Source organism: Aulostomus chinensis, chromosome 3 (assembly GCF_037954235.1).
Source record: "Aulostomus chinensis isolate RoL2024-O1b breed Wild chromosome 3, RoL_Achi_v1.0, whole genome shotgun sequence".
NCBI classification, from domain to species: domain Eukaryota; kingdom Metazoa; phylum Chordata; class Actinopteri; order Syngnathiformes; family Aulostomidae; genus Aulostomus; species Aulostomus chinensis.
The window spans coordinates 4,399,392-4,423,897 of NC_141322.1; the positions used below are offsets into that span (position 1 = coordinate 4,399,392).

A 24,506-nucleotide genomic window follows, 5' to 3' on the forward strand; every position below is an offset into this window, starting at 1 on the left:
TGGTACCAGTAGGAGGTCACTGGTAACTTTGACTAGTCCTGCTTCTGTGCTATGATGAACCTGAAACCTGACTGGAAATCCTCTCTTAAACTGTTGCTGTGGAGAAGTCACAGAGCTGTTTAGCAACTGCTTTCTCCAGAATTTTGGAGAGAAAAGGAAGATTTGACATTGGTCTGTAGTTGGCCAGAACTTCTGGATCCAGGGTTGCTTTTTTGAGAAGGGGTCTAATTACTGCCACTTTAAAGGACTGTGGGACGTAACCAGATAACAGCGACACACTGATCATATCTAAGAGGGAGGTGCTAACGAGGGGTAGAGAGTCTTTAAGCAGCTTAGTTGGGATGGGGTCTAGAAGACAGGTGGAGGGTTTAGAGGAGGAAATTATTGTACTCAGCTCATGAAGGCTAATGGGAGAAAAACTATCAAAGTGTGTGTCTGGTCCTACAGCTGCCTCTGAGGTTTCTGGGGTTTTAGGTGCAGTGTTGTTGGCAGATGGCAGGAGGAGATTTTAAAGCTAAACTACTACTTCTACTACGACGACTACTACAACTACTACTACGATACTACTACTACGACTAGTACGACTACTACTGTTACTCCTGAAAGTGAAACAGCGTGAAGGATTCTTGCTTGCTCCTGTTTGTCCACACCCTCACATGTAACCTTACATATTGACACTCATACACCAATATCAACATGTCTGGGATGAAATTGTTCAGTTAATGGTGGAAGCTTACCATCAGAAACATTGAATCCTGGAAGAGCCTCCAGTATCAAATATACCCACATTCTCTAAGGCCTTTTGAGGGGGAAAAAAACCCTCACACATACCCCCCCACACACACACACACACACACACACTCAAGTGCTCTTCATCCATCGTGTGTGACAGGGCCGTAGAATCAGGAGCTTTTAGCCAGCAACACACTGATTAGTCCAAACCACTGTCACATGAATGAGAAATGATCCATGGTTATCTATTTAAAACAATGTGGATTTACTTACATTTGCAGTCCAGATGACAGTTAATTTCTACCCTCTCTTACACCGGCTAACTCAAACTAATAATGTACCTTATAAAATTGCCTGGTGTGACATGGAAATGAAAATGATTTAAAGAGAAGCTGTTTGGATGAGATTCTACCTCTTTGTTCTTGCAGCTATTACAGCTCCAGACCAACATTTGATGGATTTCCTCCCCCAAGACTGAATTATTACCCTTTAAAATCCCTCATCCTTAGTAATATTGTTTAAAATTCATGGTGCCTTTTACAGCTTGATTACCACAGAGAGCCATGGGCACTCACACACATTGTTCTTCGGCGGCGGACATGTTAGCTCATCTCCTGATAAACTGGCATCCTGTTCAGCATAAAAGAATGAGGGTATTCATCAGAATATTACTGTCAGGAGTCATCATTGAACGCTGCTCCCCTTCTAAATGGTGGACCTCTTTTTCCTACAATGCTGTGCATGCAATAGTTTGTACTGGTGATCCGGTCAAGCCAGGTTTGTTCATCCTCCATGTTAGTTTGAGAGATTGTGAATTTGAGGAATTATCCAAGCCAACCACCAGCAGTGGCAGAGATATGAGACAGACCCTGGCGCAGGTGTTCGCCTCGGCTGCTCTCTAGTAGCCCCATGAGGGCATGGGCCCCAGATCTTACCACGGCGCTAACAACAGCCAGAGGCATTATTTCCAGCTTTTGTCCATCTGTCCCATTCTTGTCTCCAGAAAGCCTTGAGAGACTTTCTTCTATTCAGGACTTAAGGATGAAAAGGTCGAGGTCACTGTCACCTCACATTAGCATGATATCTCTGGAAACACTGGAGGGAATTTCTCCAAATCTGCCTCACTGGAACACCAGGATTATCCAAAAAAACCCTAAAAATACTTTGAAGGTCAAAGGTCAAGTAAGGGCACTAGAGCAGGCACACAATGCGGAGGCATATAACTGTGATTTGTTATTCCTAGATAATGATTGAAATTTACTTTAGAGAGAAAAAAAGATCCAATCTGGTCCGTATAAACCCTTCGAAAGCAGCAGTGTGTGGTTTAACTGAGCAGCAGCGCCCTCTGCTGACGGAAAGGGGTGAAATACACAACACAAACAAATCTGTAAAATTAATAATTTGAAATCAACTTTAAGTGAAACAGTGCTTTTGACAACAAGTCTAGAAAAGAGAGAAATGAAAGCACGTTTAATATGAGGATATTTTATTTTCAACTGTGACATCATACAGTTGCTAACAGCTAGCTTTATTTCAGATTCGATAACTAGCAATAGGTAAAGTCTTGTTTTTCTTCATTCATAATAGCTTCATCCTCAGACATCATTAAAGCTGCAAGCAGCGTTGTTAGGGCCTGAGCCTCCCTGCGGCCGAGTGCCAAATGCCGGCCTGAATCTAACGGTGTAATTGGCAAATCCCTGAGCCTTGTAGTTTAGGAGATGGAAGCCTGAGTGTGACTCACAGTCTGAGAGCAGAGCTGAGAGCCGGCCCTTTAAGAGCCCCTCCCCCGCTGCTGTCTGTGTCGGAGTGGAGAGCAGAGGAGGATTTTGACATTTTTTGTGTGTCAAAATCAAATAGCTCTTCATATGTTGGTCAAAAGTGGAACATACCATATTTTTGTAGGGATTTTTGTCAGGAATACAGTGTGTTTTTTTAAACTGGGAGTTTTAATTTACATGTGAGAAGCGAGTGAGTATGTACCATGAGAGCAGGCAGGTTCCCCATTGGTTTCCATTTTAAGGTGAAAAGTGTCTCCCCCACTTTGAGGGCTTATAAAATCCAAACCGTTTGCACTACATAAACTTTTGATCAGCAGAGTTTGGAGAGTCATGTATGAATTTTTAGAAGCGATACCATTAACACCGTAGGAGAGATTTTTTTCTGGGTGAAAATTGTCCAAATTTGGACATCCTGTTGGTGTTAGGTCAGGGGTCTGTCCTGATGAGACAAGTAGAACGGTGTTGGTCCTATGTCTGTACCTACAGGTTGTGGCAGGGGTTTTTGTATGTAGATGGCACCATTTGTTAATCCAATTTTTCACCACACCCAATGTACCAAATTTGGTGAGTTTTCTAGCATGTGGGAATCAAGTTAAAGTGGCGAGTGTTTTAACACAAGAGGGTCTATGCCCTCTTGTATCACCGGGCTCAGGCCCTAATAACTGGAAGCTGATGAGGAACCTGAGAGTGCCCAATTGGCCAGGACAGAGCGAAATGCTCAAAGTTCAACTGTAATGAACATGGACTAAAGCTTGTTTCTGGCAGCTGGATGAGGCTCATGTTTGTTAGACATGGTGACCACGTTCAGAGTGGTTGCTTATTAGCAGAGTCAATATGGAACACTAACGGGGGGGGGGGGGTGTAAATCATGGGCCATTTGCATGAGGCTGGTTTTGTCTTGCCCTTAAGGTCAGCATGCAGTGCAAGATGTGCTGATATACAAAAGCAGTAAAAAAAAATTTTTTTTTTTTTTTTTTTAATACTGACTTTAGTCTCGCGATACAGAAAAGTGGACCCTGTAAGAACCAGGACACCTTTTAGGTGTTCACCCGTTAGATTTGTCTTCCTTGGCGCAGGGCCACTACAGGCACCTGAGGCCGGGCCTTGACGGGAGTCTTGCTTGGAGTGGCAGCAGGCTTGGAGACCAGAACTGTGATGGGTTCAGGAAACTCGGGGGAGTATTTCTTGTGGGAATAGAGCTCACGATATCTGTTGTAGCCGTTCCAGTTCTGGATGATGTAGGATGGTGGTGGCACAGGTAGAGAGGTCTCCTCAGCAGTGTCCAAGACTCCTTTGGCACCAGACGACTGGGAGCTCGGGTCTAAGGCTGCGCCAGCTGAACCCCCGAAGCTTGGAAAGACCTGAACTCCTTCTGGGATCCTCCGGTTAGCAAAGCCGCCAGTGAACGAGCCTCTGTTGCCACCGAGAGAGCTCCCGGCTGAGCTTCCAGAAGGAAAGGAGCCTGAACCCACAGTTGAGTGTCCACCTGATCCAGTAGCGGATGTGTGGGTGAAGTCAACTTTTCCTGGGAAAACAGGGGGGTTGACCAAGACAGCAGCACCTGGTGAAGGGTCTGCAACAGCTACTGAGGGATAGGTGGTGTCATATGACACAACATAGCTGTTGGGGTCATAACCAGGGTGGACACCCACACCTGGGTAAGCACCTGTGGCCACACCTGAAGATCCCTGGCTGGCCTGGGAAGGCTTGTTAACTGAGAAGGGAATACAAAAGTTCTGAGTCATCATGTGCATTTATGACAGCAGAACCAGCAGCAAGTCGCCCACCTGCAGGCCAGTTAAAAAGTCAACATACCTCCTTGTGCTGCAGGAAAGCAAGCACCACTGCTGAGCAGCAGACAGAGCCAAGAAATCCTGGAAGACCAAAGAAGTTAAAGTCCATAAAGCTCAAGTTGTTTGAAGCAGGAGTAGTAAGTGATGCTGCCAGACTGTTATGCTCACCTTGCAGCAAGGCCAACTCCCATGATTGAGTCAGAAGTAGTTCAGCTTCAGCAGCACACTGAAGCTTGATGGCAGAAGCTGCTTCTTATATCGTTATCATAATCAAAGTGAATGATGACACCTGGAGTCCAATCAAGAGGCGCCACCTGTTTCCAGTTATAAAAGAGAGCCTGAGTGTGTGTGTGCAGATGAAGTAGTCCCTTTGACTCAGTAATGCCTAGTGTATGTTCAAGGATTTTCAAATCTCAGGATTTGCCAATTACACCGTTGGATTCGGGCCGGCGTTTGGCACCCGGTCGCGGCCGTGTGGAGGCTCAGGCCCTAACAACGCTGCTTGCAGCTTTAATTATCTGTAGGCTACTGAGAATTAGCTTAAAAGCTAGCATTGTAAGCTAGTTATCATTACATCTGTATGCTACTGAGAATTAGCTTACAAGCTAGCATTGATACCCTGATGGCGCCATTACAAAAGGAACAAGGGTTTGGTGCATGTTTAGCTTAAACTGGTGCAGGAGCAGATGGCGGAGGATGAATGTTAAAGAAACTGTTCGCCTCATCATCAATTTGTCATCAAAATGATGTTGAAATGGTCCGACTGGTTAGATGTGACCAGGTTTATCAGGTCACTCGGTTTCAAACAGTGCTCTGCTCCTCGAAGCAAGGCATCGCCCCAGATGTCTTAAAAGTCCATAAGGTGAAGAACAGCTCAAGGCTCCTGATCTAGTCAGTGACTACCAAGATCCAAGCTGGAGTGCAGTTTTATTGCCTCTGCTACTCGAAGCGGATCCCTGCCTGTAACTAGCAGCGAGCTCCAGCCACGGCAAAGACAGAACAGCTGTTGTGGTGTGTTCCACTTTAACTTGGAGGTCAAAATTTCCCAGTTCCCAATTAGACATTTTAAGTCAAACCCTCCCAGAGGTGACTGATGCCTGCGAACCCTGGCATCACACAAAAGGACCGAATGCTCAGTGCGTGAATAGAGGAAACGTTGTTAATGTACCATTTTGTTGCACTTCCATGTCTCATCTGTATGACATTTAATCAGTCATACACACAGTAATATTCATGTTCCCTCTGTAGATTCGTTGCTACTCTCCTTTCCCACATAAAGAGAATGCAGCATTACTCGATGCTTTTGCTGTGTTGATGTATTTTATTTGGTATACTTAAGTATTGTGGAGCTGTGCTGTTGTTGTGGTACTCTGTGGTTTACAAAGCCTCTTACACAAATCTGTGGTGTTTTGTGTAGCATCCATGTTGATGGTAAAATCAGGAAATGCTCACTGATACGAGGTGTGGAGATTAATTGTCACTGGTTTTTGTTCATTCTGTTGTTGGAATAATTGTTCAAATACTGTTTATTTTAGACAGAGCCAAAGATGAGGAGCTATATGTGTGGAATTTATTCAGGAAAGGAAATACATCAAAGCAATGAGGCAAAGCCTCCAGATTCAAATGAATTATTTCCGGTGCAAGTCTCATCTTCCAGTCTTTGCATGTTGAACACCATCCTGGAGAGAAAAAGAACCAAAAAACATTTTAATTTCTCAAAATCGATGTAGATGAACTTGTTCCACATGAACAGTATAGGAGGCAATATGTTTGTTTGCTTTTAATTTTGGCTCTTTTGAACCAAACGCTCATTTCACTTTCCACCTGGTCTTCAACATATTTGTTGATTTAGTCAAAAATTTACAATTAACTTAGCAACAACACTATCAAATCAACCAATGATGACACACAAGTTCATTTTATTTTCAAATATTTCACATTCATTGTGCTAATTTATGTTAAACATATCTGTGTTATTATTATTATGATTCTGATTATTATTATTGTAGTTATTCAGACTACTTGGACATGACGCAGACTGATTTATCTTTCAAAGGTGTTTACTGACCGTCTAAAGCTTCTCAAGCTCTCTCCTCAAGTCTGAAGCTTCGGCTGCCATCTCCTCCTCTGATCTCCACTGGGAGGGCGAGTCCTCATCGTCTCTATCGTGCTTCTGCAGCTGCAAATAAACAGAGTAACAGTGCAGAGTTAGAGCACCACTGCCTCTCAGGGGGAATATTTTAGAAAGTAGCTGAGCTGAAATGGAACACAATTAAAACACAACAAACGATGCCTCCCTGGATTCCCACTCTCAAACACCGACGACAATCTGAGATGGAGCTTCTTTAACAAGACACACAGCGTGAGTTACACCAATAGATGGTCCCAGTGTGATCGCAGGAGGAAGCTACACATGCACAAGCTCTGCTGGTGTGCGCTCACACCGGCAAAAGGAGCTCTTATGTTTCAGGATGTTTGTCGGCCAGATTCTCAGTGACATCATGAAGAAATATCTTCAAATTTGGCTCAAACATTCACTGAAAGTCTCAAAACAATGTTGGTTGGTGTGTGTGTGTGTCTGTGTAAAATACAACGAGTGAGTGAACAGCATGCAACGTAGGACTTATATGCATAGCAGAGTTGTAGCGAGATGAGGGATTGCAAAAATTTATGAGCTGTTCATCTTTCTCCCCTCTTATTCATCACTTCCTCCATGAGTGATGCTGAGGAGCCACTCTGAGGTAATGATGAAGGTTTTAGGTTTGTATACTTATATACATATACATAACAGACTTATGAAAATAAGCTGGAAGTGGAGCAAGTGCGCAAATATTTGGAAAAGTAAATCCGGGGTGAGCAGTCTCCACAAGAGCAACAAATTGCTTAGCCTGTGCGCTGATGCATCCGAGAGTCCCTGGTGGCCGGAAACTGAAGATGAAAACAACATGATCTTAGATTTATGCGGATAACTGACAGAAACTTGTTGCTCTCAGGCTCCATCTTCGACAGTCTGACCCCCGCTCTTAACTAATCTCCGTGTGGGGGTGGGATTGTTCTGTATCCAACCACTAAATCCAGCATCCACGGGTTAGTCCACTATGGTTTAAACTGGCACTGATACGCAGCCATACCAATGTGCAAGATTAACTCCAGCTGAAACAGCATTTTGAGAGGTTCCAGTGATATCATGATGTATAATCAAAAGAAGACATCATTTGTAATGTGGGAGGAAACATTTGGAGGAATTTCTTTGGAACTCTGAGTACACTGGTGCGTCATAGTAATGAGGCCCTGAGCACCCACTGGTGAAAGAGCAGGCAATGTGGAGCTGTAACACACAAAACAGAGCTGGCCGAGGTAAACAGTCAAAGACGAATGGGCGCCTCATTTTTGCACGCAAGCAAAAATCCATTTCAACTAGTAGAAGTTGAGGATTGTTTGACGGGTGGATGTCATCATCTAATTGTTTGATAAGCACACGTCATATTTTTGCCATGAAGAAATAAATAAATGTAAATCTTTCATGAAACTGCTCTGACGGCAGTTATTTTAAAATCTGATTTAATTTAAATAGCAACAGTATTTATGTACCTCATTTTTGTTTTTTGTATTTTTAATTTCATTCTGGTTGGGCTTCGTATGTTCTGACCTGTTATGGTAATGAATTTATTTTTATCATGATTATGGTCGGGCAGCACGGTGGTGCAGTGGTCAGCACTGTCGCCTCACAACAAGAAGATTGTGGGTGGAGCCCTGGCTCTGTGTGAGTCTGCATGTTCTCCCTGTTCCTGCTGGGTTCTCTCTGGTACTCCAGCTTCCTCCCACAGTCCAAAGACATAAAGAGGGGACCAGGTTAATCCAGACTCTAAATTGACCGTAGGCGTGGCTGGGAGAGCCAATGGTTGTCTGTCTCTATGTGTTGGCCCTGCCATGGACTGGTGACCTGTCCAGGGTGAACCCCGCCTCTCACCTGAAGGCTGCTGGAATAGGCTCCACCCCCCGCGACCCTTAACAGGAATAAGAGGAGGAAGATGGATGGATGATTATCATCATTGATAATATCCTAATATTGTTCAAATGTGCAGAAAAATGTTTAAAAAGCACGATACACAAAATTAAATCAGTCAGAGATCAAAGTCAAGATTAAAGCATGAAGCCCCAGATCAAGGTCAGAATTCCTGATGATGTCATCAGGAGGCTTTCAGTGTATTTCCTTGTACATGGAATTCTGTCTTTGATCTCAGATTAAAGAAACCCAATCTTGATGGGTTTATAAGAGCAGCCTCAGCTTCACTAGTGAACACATGTCAACCTGGTTTGTTACTGAGAAGACGACCTCAAGCCTTTGGTTCTAACAATGACTGGACACCAACACACCTGTCAATCAAATCAGACGCTGTGGACCTAAAGTATCAGCTGCTGAGGAAACTCACACAAGGACACAATTAGGAATAACTTTTTTTTTCTTTTTTTTTTAAAGCTGTTGTGAACAGAACTACTGTTCCTGGTTGACTGCAAAAGCGAGTTCATTAGCAATTTATATTTCACTTCATATTTTGTTGTTTAGCAGCTTCCTAGAACAAAATGGACAGTTCAGTACCTTTCTAAGAGGCAGAGACTGGAAATGTTCTCCTTGATTGAAGTGAGCTCTACAAGGAGGGGGGAAAAAAATTCTCACCTGAAAAAAAGTATAAAAATAGAAATTGCCAGTGAGAGAGGGTTTGTTCAAATCATGCTTCAGTTCACTCCCAGTATGAGCTGTTAATGTTACCATAAAGCCTCATTCTATCAAGATAGGAAACATGAAGTGCATTCATGAGGAAATGTCTAAATAGGCTGAATGTCAGCCTGAACCAGCATTCTCTTGAAAGCTAACTAGTAAATAGCATATGCTAGTTGTTAGCAACACTAGCTAAATTTGACTAACTCATGGAGAGGCCCCACCAGGGGTTTTATCACCCTGGCCCCCTTCACCCAGCAGGCCACATCAGCCCTGTGTAATTACTGCAATGACCCCTCTAGAACTCAAAGCTTTAAATAACCACCTTTGTAGGGCTGCAACTCTGGAGCCCAGAATGAGTGTAAGATATTTGCTGACAGTGAAGAGTGAAAATACAGCACTGCATCCCACTGCAGCTTCATTATCTAAGACACTGAGTTCTGATCATTGCCACCACCATGTTTATCGATGGCACCACCCACCATTTTTAAACCCTTGGGTTCATCCTGTCATTCTTTCAAAGCTCTCTCCTCTCTTTCTTTTCCTTCTCTGTGTTTACGATAGATTTCTCCTTGGAAAGCAGCAGCAGAGACATGACGCTAGCTGGATGGAACTGCCTCGGTCTGCTAGCATACTCACTAGCATGTGCTCTACCTGGGCAGGTAGGACCAAACCATTTCATGTGGGAAGGGGGGGGGGAGCAGAGGCTCTCTGGGTATTGACTTTAATTTTTCAAAAAGTGTTTAAGAAATCGCCCACTCCATCCATCCTGCGCTTCCGGCTTTTTGTCTCCCCACCGTCATCATTTGATCAATCATTTTTCAGTCATAACAGATACTATCATTAAACACTGATTCATTTTTGAAATTGTGTGTAAAAAAAAAAAGCATTACTAAAACCTTTTGTGCAAGCCATGTGACCTGCTCTCCTAGCATGAACAAAACAACTAGATTAAGCACAGCTATATTCCTCTGACTAAATAGTCTAAATATGAGCTTAAAACACTTTCAAATAAAGTAGATTAAATTCTGTCATTACATCAAATAGCAAATAATTCAATATCATTTTGTCATGTATAAAACAAACCTAGCCAGAGGACAAATGGATTCGCCATCACAGGGTTCCCTCTCATCGAAGTTACTGTGTTTGCACGAGGGCTGTGACTCCTTGTGAGAGGATACAAAACAAATATGCCCCGAGGATCAGGACGGGGGTCAAGACCTTCTTTGCAAAAACAGGAGAGAGCACTGATGGCAGCGACAACACAACATTTGTGTCTGCCGTTAGTGTTGTGAAGCATAAATGGATGTGACATTTGAAGCTGAAACAAACTTGAGGGAAGCATTACGGTTCAGTGACAACAGACACGGTGAAAATAAGCAACATAAAACAAACAGAGATTTACTGTGAAACATTCTGACTCCAGCACAACAGTACCAAGCTTCCAAGAGCTGAAAAGGTGTCGTCTCGTATCAGGATGGAGACTCAGGGGGGCTGCAAGGAGCCATTTAAAACTGCAGCAATGGATGCAGGCAAATGAAGCAGAATTTAAGAGTTCGGTAGTTAGTTCATCAAAAGCCAATCATTCCTATTAGCCTTTATATTCCAAGCAGCTTTATGTAGTTGGACTGAGCAGAAGCAGCTTCTGCTGGTATAAATACTAAAATACAGGACACTGGCCAATGAAATGTGGGGTCAGAGGGCTCAACATAGCCTGGTTTGGCCATAATAAACGAAAAACAAATAATAAAAAAGTTACATTTAAAATGATTCAACATTTGTACGTGCTTGGATCGGTCTTTTAGTGTCTATTATTTGCATGTGTCTTTGTTTCAGGGGCCTGGGCTGAGGAGCTCTGGACCCTTGGGGTATTAAACTATTGAAGGATGATATGAAGGGAAACAACTGATTTTGAGAAGACTGCGACACAGAGGAACATGTTTTACACCAGGTGGAAATACTTTTGGAGACATCGATCTGGTCCAACAGCAGAGTTGGACATGTTGCCAATAGTTAGTTCAACACTTTTGTGACCTGGACTTTTGAAGTCAAGGCAGGATTTAACATTTTTAAAGAGGCTTTTATTTTGTAAACGAACACATGACATGCTTAAAGCCATTCCCCTATTCTGTGCCGAGCACAGAGTAGGTTGGTAATCCAGGAGATGGGTGGCCTTCAGTAGTCTGTCAGTTGGTGGGTTAGCCATTATTAATTTAATATTAGTCAGTGGCTGATACTTTGCCCGCCAGCAGAGGCTGGGAGCAGCTGACAGCATGCTAGCAGTCATTGCTGTTGAGTAGAATCCTAAATTGGCAGGGAATTTGGGGATGACTTGCTGACGCTGGGCTGTTGTTGATGGTGGCACCAACATATTATGAGAGATGTGAGCACCTCTGAGCAGGAACAGCAAAACTAGCTTACATGCTCGGAGGAGCAAGCTAGCATACTCATGGAGTGGTCATGCTGGCCAGCAGCTTAGTGCTTGGTCGGCTAATATAAGTCACTTCCAGGTAAAATGCATAAAAGATGCTTGAAATGTACATAAATGTAGTAGTACCCAAGTGGCAGCCCTGTCTTTATAAAGGGAGTGAAGGCCGATGTTGAGACGTGAGTGTCCAGACTTGTGTGACTGACACTGATGAGACACAATAACTCCTTTCTCTGGGCTGTTCCTACACTCTGGGGCATGACAGCAAAATTCTGAGCTTGTGGACATCATGTGCATGTGCATGGGGGGAGGTCCTTCCTCTACATCTGAGCTGTGGCTCCAAGATTCCAAAATAAAAGCACAAGAACAAAAAAAAAAACAACAACCCCAGAAGTCACTGGAGTGTATATGTAAGCATTTTATTGTGGAAATCTATTTCACACATTTTTTTCCAACATATTGTTGGACTAGGGTCTCCAACTTGTCAAATGATCTTTAGTTTATGCATTAATATGACTAAGAATTTGAAGCTAAAACTACCTTTCCATACACATTTAATTAATAGCTTTACTCTTCATTTCATTTGGCCGATATCTCTTCTTAGATTGCTGCAATAAACCCAATGATATCCAGATATTTGGTGACCTATATATCACAGCAACAGCACAGGGCCCAGCTTGAAGTGCCAGGGCGCCACATGGGGAGATGTCAAGTGTTGTTACTGTTACGACGGTGGCGAGCTGTGGGCCAGCACCAGAGGCCAACATGCCGAAACGAGACGCGCTGAAAAATACAATAAATAAAGACACTAGAACGTATTATATATATATATATATATATATATACACTGTATATATATGTGTATATATATACATATATATACATATATATACACTGTATATATATATATATATATACACTGTATATATATGTGTATATATATATACATATATATACATATATATACACTGTATATATATATATATATATATATATATATATATATATATATATATACAGTGTATATATATATATACATATATATACACTGTATATATATATATATATATATACAGTGTATATATATACATATATATACATATATATACACTGTATATATATGTATATATATATATATATATATATATATATATATATATATATATATATATATATACATATATATATATATACATATATATACACTGTATATATATATATACTATTCAGTTTCCTGTCTCCTCTCTGAAGGGCCTTGGGGTCACCGCATCAACACATCATCTTTTTGTCCAGCACTTTGCTCTGGATCTCTGGCACCACTCAGAGGAGGCATCAGAGGGAGGTCGACCACATAAAGGAATACCTGTCATGTGACCGTGGCTTGTATCTCTGAAGACTGTATGCAAATAACCACATTATGACAAGTGCTCTTGGTACGATGTGAAGGACTGAAGGACGAGTTTCACAGGGTAAAGGGATCGTCAAAGCTCCTGTCTGCTTGTGCTATCGGACATTATAGTTGACTCATGTTAGTTCTTTCCCTGCTGTGCTGGCGCAGGTCCATCAACTGAGGCAAAGCCAGGCTTATTCCAATAAATGTAATTGTTTAAGTGAGTTCAGCCACCATGGTTCATAACCTGGTCCAGCTCAGTCACCCTGTTGTGTCCCAGCCTGCTCACCGCCACAGCTCAGACGCGAGTCACAACATCAGACGTCAAAGAGGGTTCGGGGAAGCTCTGCACTGGCATCGTTCAGGTCCTGTCATCAGAGGAGGCACTTTAGTTCATTCCATCTCACCACATTCTGTCTCAAAGCAATCCATCATGCCATCAATCAATCAATCAATCCGTGAGGCAAACTCATGTATGATGCAAACGTTTCACCTTAAATCCTGCTCACAGTGCTGCTGCAAACCAGGGATGAGCTGCATTCTCTATGAAATTCAAATAACGTGTGCGTGTGTGTGTGTGTTTTCATGTGCGCGCATGTGTGTTTCATGTCAGTGGCTGGTTTTTGTGACCTGTTGCAGAGATTTTCTAATAGAAACACAAATCGTATCATGTCTAGTCCTCATGGGGACATGAGTTCCTGGTTAAAGCTAGAGTTGAGGTGTGAGTTGAGGTTAAGATTACGGTTGGGTTTAGGTATCGATTGGTTCGGATTAGGATTAGGGTTTGTTTTAGGATGCCTATGTGTGTGTGTGTGTGTGTGTGTGTGTGTGTGTGTGTGTGTGTGTGTGTTGGTGTGCTCCCTCCACTCCAAAGAGGTTGTTGTGTGACACTCAACAGCGTCATCCTCTCTGCTAATAGATTATGATGGATGGATTTATTTGGTTTCTAAATGTGAATGAACACACACACACACACACACACGCACACAACATTGTGTAACTTTTTTTTTTCTCCTCCACAGAAGAATGTTGAGATTATAAAGAAGACTGCGACTGATCAGACTGTTTATATGTTAAAAGTGTTTTTAACAGTTTGTTATTTTGTGTGAAAATACTGCAGTTTATGAAATTAAAACTTGTTATGAAATAGTCCAAACAAACAAAAAATAGGAAACTTATGATCAACCCATATCCATTGCAGGTTTTAAATGACAAAGTATAAAAGTGGGAGGGGCCTCACCCACTTCCACTAATTTTTTCTGCATGAACTCAAAACTATGGTGAATGTTTTTCCTGAGAGAAAATCTCAGTGCGCATGTAAATTCTTGAATAATCACTGACCACCACCAACTGCATCCACAATTTTCATTTTGCTGCGTACTGAAGTTCGTTTGTTGTGTTTACATTCTTAAGGGAACTTGTGTATTGAACTTCCTGTGTAATTGGTGGCACAGTGGTCAGCAATGTCGCCTCACAGTTCTGTGTCCCAGCCCCGGCTGGAGCACAGGGTCTTTCTGGGTGAGTCTCCATGTTCTCCCTGTTCCTGCTGGGTTCTCTCCGGTACTCCAGCTTCCTCCACAGTCCAAAGACATCAAGAGGGGACCAGGTTAATCCAGACTCTAAATTGACCGTAGGCGTGGCTGGGAGAGCCAATGGTTGTCTGTCTATATGTGTTGGCCCTGCCATGGACTGGTGACCTGTCCAGGGGGAAGGCTGCTGGGATAGGCTCCACCCCCCCATGACCCTTAACAGGATAAGTGGTAGAAAATGGATGGATGGATGGATTTATTTAAGATTTAATTTTAGTTCAAGTTTTCTGGTTTATAGGTGGATGTGTGATTGGTATCAACATCAGCGTGATGTTGAACGCAGCCAGACATTTGATAAAAAGGCAGAACCGTGCCACTAACTGTGTGGACAGTAGCAGCTGAGCTGATGTCCAAGCACTTGCTGGTGTGTGTGTGTGTGTGTGTGTGTGTGTGTGTGTGTGTGTGTGTGTGTGTGTGTGTGTGTGCGCATACTGTGAGCCTCCCTGTTGAGCAGTGTTAAACATCTTTAGCACCGCTCTTCTTCTCAGTAGCTGAGCTGCTGGTGTTGACACAGAAGCCCTGCTCTCGCGCTCACTGATCAACATGCTCATGAATGCTAATGTGCTGAGTGTGTGTCTTCATCACTGCTGCTTCGAGACAACACAATTAGGACATGGCAACACGCCACTCATCTGAGTTGAGCTTTTATGTAATCTTTGATACGTTTAATTTTGAAGTTTAGCATGTAATAAAGTCCTTGGTATTGTTGTGCCAACTCAACCAGATCAAGAGATTAATTCAGAGATGTGACAATTAGTCCAGCTGAAGAAAGGCTTTCGGCCTGTGAGGCCTAACACCCCTTTTCAAAGCCTGAATTCGAGTGGCCACATGTTCTTGAAGAAAGGGTCATAAAGGATCGTAAAAAGGATGATGACTCTGGCCACTGACCCCCCCCCCCCCCCAAGAACCTGTGCATCAGCTTGACCGGAAGTTGCCTGTCAAAATGTTATTGGCTGAGAGCCAGTACCATCCCACGGGAAGTGACATCATCTGCCTCACACATAAAAACTTAAGCGCGGAGAAGATTCTTTCTCTTCGGTGCTTTTCTTCTCTTCGGTGCTTTTCTTCTCTTTGGTGGTTTCCAGCATCTTCAGAAGGTTCAACCTCTCCAGTGGTCTTCAACCTCTCCGGTTCTCCACTTCGGACCTCGAGCGGGCAGTGCAGCGACGACAGAGACTCCACAAAGGACACCTCTCTCCCTCCTGTCTACGCGTCCAGAGAAGCCACCGTCGAGCCATGCAATCCGCGTGAACTGGTCCCTGGTGAAAGAGAGCCCATTCCAGCTTCTTCACCGTTCCACCGGTAACTCCAGCAGACCGTGCAGGCTGCCCCGCCGCTGCTCTGCTGCCCTATTATATCCATAATTATCGATTAGCATTTATTTTGACCAATTCGCTCTTCAGCGCACAACAGTATTAATGTTTTCATCCAGAGAAATATGTGAAATCAGCAAACAGCAGGAACCTCAGTCTTCTACTGTGAACAGTGATTGAAACACTCAGTCCAGGCTCCTACACAGAGGAAGCTCACCACACGGTCAATGCAAGCTGGGTGACACAACGCCAGCCAAGCACTGCTGAAAAATGAACAGGGATGCTATGTGCCCAAGATACACCAGAGAGTTATGGAATCACATGCACCCAAATGTATCTGACCATCAATCAGAGGCAGCGCTGGCTCTGGTTCCTCTGTGGAGGTGAGCAGAGAAGAAGAAGCATTGTGTTCATTCTCAGGACAGCAAAGGAGGCGGACCTGGACTGCTTCAGTGTCTGGCCTTGGTTCAAAGGCTGTGTGTGATGTGCACTGGTTTCACAGATTCACTGCTGAGAACTTCATCATGTCCCACAAACTGGGGTCTCAACTCTTCCTCAAGCCAATTGAATCCAGGTTGGAGATAACTTGAGTCACAGCTCCTCACCATCTTGCATGGTTTGCTGCTAACACAGCAGGAGCAGGTGCCGTCTGTGCGCTCCGGTTGCGCTGGCGTGACGTGAATGAACATTAATCTGGATTATCTGGACCTTTGACAATGTAAGAAGACAGTTGATAACCACTGGATTAACTATTAAGCTTTGTTGGCGTGTGTACTTCATTGATGATGTGATTGGTAATTATCTGATAACTGTCACTTTGGACTCCTTGTATGTCGATGTCATCTGATTTCCTCCTTTGCTCTGGGGGGCATCTGTCAATCAAACCAGTAACGCTATTTCCAACCCAGCGTTCTTCAGAATAACTGCTTTTAGTGACCAGCTGGCCGTTTTTGTTGTTGCTGGCTAACTTGGAGCTGATGTCAGCTAAAACATTATCTTCAAATATTTCTCATTCGAGAGGGAAATCACATTCCTCTCTAATGATGGCGGGAGCTCATGAACTGACTGACAGTGACAGTATGCATTTCCGTGGTGACAGTGTGCACCACCAATCAGAGGCATGGCTGACACAGTGGGATTATTGGGTGGTGTAGTGATTCTTAAAACAAGGCTGATTCCCACCACGTTGAGGCCTCTTCATGAGCAGATGGCGCCGTTCACACCTTGCTCACTCCTGGTGTGTCACTGTGTGCGGTCACAATGTTTTGACTGATAATCAACCCCTCTGTGGAGAATATAAAGTGGGACTTCCACTTCTAGCACCAAGGTGGGTGGTCACTGCTGAGCTCCACTCCTGAATCACCGGATTGACTGGGACAAATCTGTGGATGAGGCTCATTGTTTCAGCATTGCTATGCTAGGTCTCTGAGGGACCCTCTGACGCCTCCATTGTAGATCTCCAGGGGTTTGAGAGGCCCCATGGTTGCCATTCCTGCTGATGTGGCTCTCTAGACAGATAGATCTTCAGACAGCAGGTCTACCATCAAGTCAAGGGTTCCATCTGTCCACAAGGCTATAAATCTCAGTCTCCGTGCTTTAGACACCAGAATGCTTCCCAGCGTGCATCCGTCCTGCTAGTGATGGGTCCAGTACCACCGGTGACGGTAATTCTCCTCAGCAGCTTTAATAAAGTGAGTCGGTAACTGCGGTCCGTACGTCCGTCTCTGGAGAGCAGGCAGTGCTTCACTGAGCGCGTCTTTGTCTTTCATGCTGAAGGTGGCTCCTCAATTCAGGATACCTCAACCCCCCCCCCCCCCCCATCCCCCAGAACTGCTAAGACAAAGATAGAGATGGCAGCTGGGAGTGAGAAATCTCTTAATCTTGGCTGGTAATTACCAATGGCAATCAGGCCTTTTGCCAGACATATTTCCATGAATCTAATTAGCAGCAAACCTGATAAAGTGTCTCTGGGTTTGTGTTTTGAAGGGACTTGATAACATGTGCTGTTCTTGGCTCACCTCAGCTCACTCTGGAAACTATTCAACTGGCTGTGGAGAAAAGAGATTTTCCTTTCCATTTTGTCCTTGCTGCACTTAGTTTGTTCATTGTTTTGAAATGTGCTGTCTTCTATTCAATGAATTCCTCCAACACGGAAAACAAACTTAAAACCAACAAGAGAAGTCTGTATTTGACACGAGTCAACACTACTGTCCAAACATTACTGTTTTAGCACATTTAGTTCCCAAAAATTAACTTTACTGACGATGTAGAAAGTGAGACCTGCTGCGATGTAGCAATGTAATAATAGTGCCAACGCAACAGCCGATGCTTCCTTTTCAGTTCAAGTTTTGTTCCATCTATCCATCCATTTTCTACCTCTTATCCTGTTAAGGGTCGGGGGGGGGGGGGAGTGGAGCCTATCCCAGCAGCCTTCCCCCTGGACAGGTCACCAGTCCATGGCAGGGCCAACACATAGACAGACAACCATTGGCTCTCCCAGTCACACCTACGGTCAATTTAGAGTCTGGATTAACCTGGTCCCCTCTTGATGTCTTTGGACTGTGGGAGGAAGCTGGAGTACCAGAGAGAACCCAGCAGGAACAGGGAGAACATGGAGACTCACACAGAAAGACCCCATGCTCCAGCCGGGGCTCCACCCACAACCTTCTTGCTGGGGGGCCACAGTGAGGACCACTGCACCACCGTGCCGCCCTTCAGGTTTTGTTTTCACTGACAAATCATATTTTCCGTGCCGACATTTACAAACAAACAACCTTCCATCTACCAAAGACTGACACTAGAAACAGAACTGAAATAAGAACAGGACAAATCACAACCACTGGTTGAGATATCACCAGAGTGAGGGAGCAGCTGACAGGATGAGAGACTGGCGGAAAAGAGGTTGACGAGGACTGACAAAGCAGCCAGAGCCAGGAGATCCAGGAGGCACACGAAGCAGCAAGTCATGCTAAAAAAGAGCACTTGAAAAAAAAGACATGACAGTGAAATCTAAACAACAACAGTCGCAATGAAGCGCTCAAGAGTCCACGGAAGCATCCTGAACTAAAACTCACCTGCAGGTGCAGATACATCCAGACCCAGCCACCAGCTGGAGTAGTTCCTTGATAACGTCTGATCAAACAACAAATGACTGCTCCACATTCTAAACTATTTGTTTGGTGTTAGCTGAAGTAACCATGATCAGAAAAGAGGAATTTGCTAAAGAGAAAGTGTGTTTAGATGAGGGGAACATACTTTGTCCAGGAAACTTTATTAGCGCTCCATACTTTGAAATAAAGGGTCAGAAAGATCAGTTGAAGTTGGTGCAGCGTGGACGGAACAATGAGTTCATCTGGACATCAGAGACAAGCGGAAGCAGTGGGGGTGCGCCGCCACGAATGAGCAGCCATTTCACACTACATCATCTACAGCCCAGCAGCATGTCTGTCATTGCGGTGCAATTATGTGCAGAAGTACATATCACACTCTGTCAGTGGTTGCTTTAGTGAGCTGAGAGTAAAGACAGTGAAGTCAAGTAACCGTGCGTGTGTGTGTGTGTGTGTGTGTGTGTGTGTGTGTGTGTGTGTGTGTGTGTGTGTGTGTATTCACTTAAGTGAGGGCTGTGTGCGTCGAGTGCTGTCCAACTTCATACACCACAGACTGGAACTGACTTGAGATGTTCCGATCAGCTTCTGAAGCTGCACACTGTGTGCATAAGTTCTCATCACCAAAATGGGATTAAATTAAAATAATAAAATAGAAAAATGTAAATAAAATAGGGCAGCACGTGGTGCAGTGGTTCACACTGTCACCTCACAGCAGTGGAATGGTTGTCTGTCTATGTGTTGGCCCTGCCATGGACTGGTGACCCGTCCAGGGGGAACCCCGCCTCTCACCTGAAGGCTGCTGGGATAGGCTCCACCCCCCACCACCCTTAAAGGGATAAGAGGTAGAAAATGGATGGATGGATGGATGGATGGATGGATGGATGGATAAATAAATAAAATAATCAAATCAAGTCATGAGCAGCAGTTATCAGGCTTTGTAGCTTGCTTCATTCTCATCATTAAAATGATAAAAAGAAGAGTCTGATTTCCACCCTACTTTGACCAAGGGTTGATGATGAGATACAAGAGCTGAATATGTTTCAGCTGAGCTGGTAAAACAGGAAAAAAAAACAGAAAAAAATGGGATTCTTTTTTTTATTTAATTCCACCAGACATTTGGCTGGACAGCAAAAATAAAAGTTAATTTCTGTGTTTGTTATTGTTCCAAAACTGGATTTAAGCAGACTGACCTGAGGCTTCGCTTCAAGTTACTAATATCTGAGCTGCAAATGTGGAAGAACGTCTTGGTCTGAATATCCGCCGGCTGCACCGGAACCCAGAAAGTTTGGCTGCTGGTTCTTAATCGCTGACAGGTTCTGAGATTGATGGGTTCTAGAGATCTGACAGCAGCAGGAAAACCAGAAGTGGTCCATGATTTGGGGTGTTTGTGTTGTTTCATCTGAACGTTCGAGGAAAGCTGGAACTGCTGAACATTTGAAGCCATTTGAAGTGATAGATTACACACACACACAGGCACACACACACACACACGCACACACACACACACACACACACACACAGGCACACACACGCACATACACACACACACACACACACAGCAATAGAGACCTTTCAGCCCCCTCCACTCAAAGTCGAGCGGAAAGAGAGAAAGAAATTGCACTTGATTAACCTCAGGCAACCCCATTTTCTCCTGTGGCGACGGAGTGTCGGACGGCACACAGGCCACAATCCTATACGTCAAACAGAACGCACTTTCATTAAACAATGACCCCACAGGGTGACCCAGAGGTCGTCCTGACCTCGGCGCCATCCACCACCACAGAGCAGATAACAAGCCTTCCATAGGTGCTGTGGCCATCAGTCAATATGCTCATACACACAAATGGTGCGAGCCGGCATGCAGGAATCCTGAATAAGCCCCTCCAGGGTTAAGACCCTGGCCTGTCCATCAAACAAGACCCAGGTAATTCCAACATCCTGGCTGCCTGTGTGCTCCTGTTTTAATCACAGGAGCATCCCAGAGATGCCGGGACATTTCCTGGAATGAGGAGAAAGCTCCAGCGCGGTCATCCTTCAACTGGTCCACCTCCAGAATCATTCTGGACCGGCTGCACCTCTCTTTTGGTTGGATCCAGTTTCCCGTCAGCACTGAAACCTCATTCATTCATCTCTAAAACACTTCAGTTGTTACTGGACCTTTTTCTGTCTCCTCGCTCTTATCATACAACTGACAATATACAGACAGCAGACATGTTATTCATGATCTTTCTGACAAGATGCTTATTTGTTTATCTTCATACTCCATCCACTAGGCAAGACACGGGCTCCCCCTCAAGGACACTTGGACACGGTCAGCCGAGGAAGTGGGGTTGGAACCAGCGACCCTTCAGTTGCCAGATGGCCACTCTACCTCTGAGCCATGTATCTTCATACTCTCCGATTCAATTTACTTTCATTTATGTTAATGAATCAGGGCAAAGCTAGTAAACAAAGTAAGAAAAAGGCACATAGGATAGACAAGTTGATGCAATATGAAATATAAGATTTGATTTATAATCTGGACCAACTCACTGACACTGGCAAGGACGAAAAAAACCCATGAAAATGCAACTTTCTCAGCCCATAATATTGTTAGACCACTTGTTCCAACATATTCAGTTTTCCTTATATGGGATGCAGATCCATTGACACTCAGAAACACACACACACACGCACACACCTGCTCCACCTCCTCTGGACAGTTTGGTAAATATCAGGCATCTTGGGATAGAAAGCGTAGAACTGCTGTGTTTTCGTAAATACTGCTCTGGAACAAAGCTCTGGTCTCATGATACAAACTTCATGTGTTGTTCTAGTTTCAATGAATTAGTTAAGAGGGAATATCTCAGACTTTTATGTATATAAATAAATGTTAAGTCCCGACCACAGACTGAGGTAAAACACTGCTGATGGAGCTTGTCCTCACCAGGACCCTTGTATTTGCAGTATTACCAAGTACCACCTGGGGGTCAGACGCACGTGTGCCAAACCAGAAGCACAGCTATTCCCCTCGCCTCACTCTAACCTTCCTCGTGTTCCTCCCATGTTTGGCGTTCTAAATTGTAGCTCTAACTGTCAGACTTGATAAACGTGTAGTTGTTTCTTAAGCGTGAAAATGATATCAACCGCAGCACTGCTGGCAACGGGGTGGTGTGGCTTCTATTTGTACTCTAAACTTCTAACAAAAGCTGATATTTGATCTCCCAAAATACATTTTTAATTTTACAATAATGATGTAGACACTGAGGTGGCAGCTGCTGGAGTTTTGAAAAAGTCATATGAAAGGAAATTCACAATATCCTGATGAAAGAGAGCAAATACAACTTTTCAAACTATTCTTCTGTGGCACATTTAAGTTCCGTCAAACAGAATATCCAACACCACTGGATGTTTGATTAATTCATGTCTGTTTCTGCTGGATTCCAGTTGCACTTCTGTTTGAAAGAGGAAGAAGGTGGAGAACCCTCAATATCGCAGCTGTCTGACTTCTGCTGGGGTGAAATCTGTATTACCTGGACCTGCCAGGTTCCTATCAGCACCTGATCGCGTCTGGCACCTCACCATGTCCACGTACTTTTCAAGGTTTTGTCCACATTTTTACCAAAAGCTTTCATGACTTTTTTTCTTTGGCTTTGAGGGAAATGTTCATGACCAGATTTTCTTTGAAAAGTCGGTTAACACATGAAAAGCCTTTCTAATTTTGCCAGCATACATTGAAATGATACATGAACCACAGAGATTTTTCTCACTCGAGCCTAACTGAACCACACATACTCCAATACGCAGGTGACTGTGACGCCAATTTCAACGCCTTTGTTCAGTTCCAATTAACTTTTCCCAGACCTTTTTTTTTTTCATGATTGCCTTTATCTCACAAATATACCAAATATTCCTATGGAACTTAATCAGATTTTTAGAATAGAGAGATTAAGGGGGAGGTGTTAATATAATACAAACACACACACACACACACACACACACACACACACACAAAAACAACACATCAGATTCTTTCATGAAGGAGGTATCCAAACCAACTGTGCACATCAGTGTTAATGTGTCACTTTGAGAATCTGTCCCACGCCATCTTCTCACGTCTGGTTCCCATCCAGCTGAACTGTTAGCTCAGCGCAGTGATGGAGGCCGGTTGGCCTGCTTGATGCAGTACGTAGCTGATGATTAAAGCCTGTTTATAACAGACGCTGCTGCATCCAGGCTGCACGCCTGCTGGTTGGACATGGAACACGTCACCTGCTTTGGTCTGTTTTTTTTTAGACACTGAATTGAATTTTCCATCCTAATTCAATTACACATGCATTGCAGTAGGGAGGCACTGAGGAGCAGGAGAGTGTTGCTGGAGACAGCTCACAGGCCACATGAGTCTCTGGTCTCAAGACACGCTGAAACCTTCACACAACTTTAGTCTGTTGAAATTTGATGCTAAATTGTAACCAAGTTGCTTGACAGCGTTTGTCTGAAGCTCAGCTGTAATTCATAAAAACCCTGATGACATATCAGATGATGATGCTGGATCAAGTGGAATCAAGGAGGGAATAATCGGACCAGCGACCCTCCGGTTGCTACACAGCCACTCTACCTCTGAGCCATGCCTCTCATATAAATAAGAGTCATCGGGTCCCAGAAAAAAACAGCAATACAACACTTTGGAAGTGATATTAGCAAACCAACAACCTGTCATCAGATAAGACACAAACAAGCCTGCAGGTTCAGTGACATGTCCCTCTAGTTAGCAGTCTGCCTTGCAACAGTTGAGCTGTTGGCCGTTGTCCCACTGATTATTTCTGAACTGATCTGTGTAGCTGTTACGCTGCCTGGAAATTGTGTTGCGTTCAATTTGCAACCTGTGACTACTTGTGTAGAGCTAGTCTATGAGTGTGTGCCATCAGAGCTGAGGTGTGTGCTTTCGGCTGGAGTGCCAGTTGGATCACAAATTAATGTGTCTGGAGGCAGAATATAGGTTTGATTTATGGAAGGCTCTCATAGCAGCTGAATCTTCAGGTATTTGTACATGGTGCGTTATGTTATTCATGCACACTTTGTCTTTTTGAAGTATCCTACATAAATATATGCATAGAAGTGCGAAGTTTTCTCTGGAGCGTATTCTCAGAGTGTAATTTCCAATTCTGGCACATGTCTCTCCTGGACTCCATTTTTCCTCTTCTGTTGTCTCAGATCATCTGATCATTCCCTACTTAATGCAGAATCTAAATTAAGCAGCACCCTGTTCTGCTGCCTGTGTTGAATGATCGCTGCTCAGAATAATCTGCAGCAGCGACTGTCATTGCTTTGATGTCACTCTGTGCTTTGTAACTCTGAAGACACAATTTCTGAAGGTGAAAAATGAAGCCAATTAATGATAAAACCTCCGTCTCACCTATCGTAAACCGACTGACGGTCTAAATGAGGATACAGTATGCACACGCTGAGTGAGAACATTTATTTTTGAACGTTGACAGGTGTTTTCATGACTTCCTAGGACAGCACCTGCCAATGAAAATAACTTCTTACATTTGCTTTGATGGAAGAGGCGCTACAGCGACGGCAACACCGTGGAGGAACTACAGTATAAGCTATGATTTGATTCTTCATTATTACTCAACAGAGACTGTGTCCTTACAGGCTGTTTATGATGATT

General features: G+C 43.8%; 2 protein-coding genes and 1 long non-coding RNA gene across 6 annotated transcripts in view; 1 reads left to right on the plus strand and 2 right to left on the minus strand.

Moving 5' to 3' along the window:
* Positions 1-3,474: 3,474 nt before the first annotated feature.
* Positions 3,475-4,556, minus strand: LOC147267408 (uncharacterized). The gene is made up of 3 exons (XM_086200569.1): positions 4,472-4,556; positions 4,326-4,384; positions 3,475-4,224 (listed from the first exon to the last, which is right to left on the minus strand). Exons 1-3 carry the CDS (start codon positions 4,492-4,494, stop codon positions 3,563-3,565), a joined length of 744 nt encoding a protein of 247 aa, XP_086056695.1. The 5' UTR covers positions 4,495-4,556; the 3' UTR covers positions 3,475-3,562.
* Positions 4,557-4,829: 273 nt separating this feature from the next.
* Positions 4,830-24,506, minus strand: part of fhit (fragile histidine triad diadenosine triphosphatase) — a 367,464-nt gene continuing 347,787 nt past the window's right edge. For 2 of the 4 annotated variants that reach the window (XR_015112247.1, XR_015112246.1), the window contains 4 exons: positions 8,904-8,981; positions 8,274-8,310; positions 6,372-6,482; positions 4,830-5,982 (listed from right to left, as the gene is read on the minus strand). Coding sequence is in view for 1 of the 4 variants with exons in the window: in XM_086200571.1 (XP_086056697.1) it covers positions 6,375-6,482 (108 nt within the window). In the remaining 3 variants the exon portion in view is untranslated. The remainder of the gene's footprint in view (positions 5,983-6,371; positions 6,483-8,273; positions 8,311-8,903; positions 8,982-24,506) is intronic. The other 2 variants (XR_015112248.1, XM_086200571.1) reach the window with 2 other exon arrangements.
* LOC147267410 (uncharacterized) lies at positions 8,621-12,793 on the plus strand. Its single transcript, XR_015112250.1, has 3 exons — positions 8,621-9,685; positions 10,860-10,974; positions 12,703-12,793. It is a non-coding gene; the product is annotated as an uncharacterized LOC147267410 (long non-coding RNA).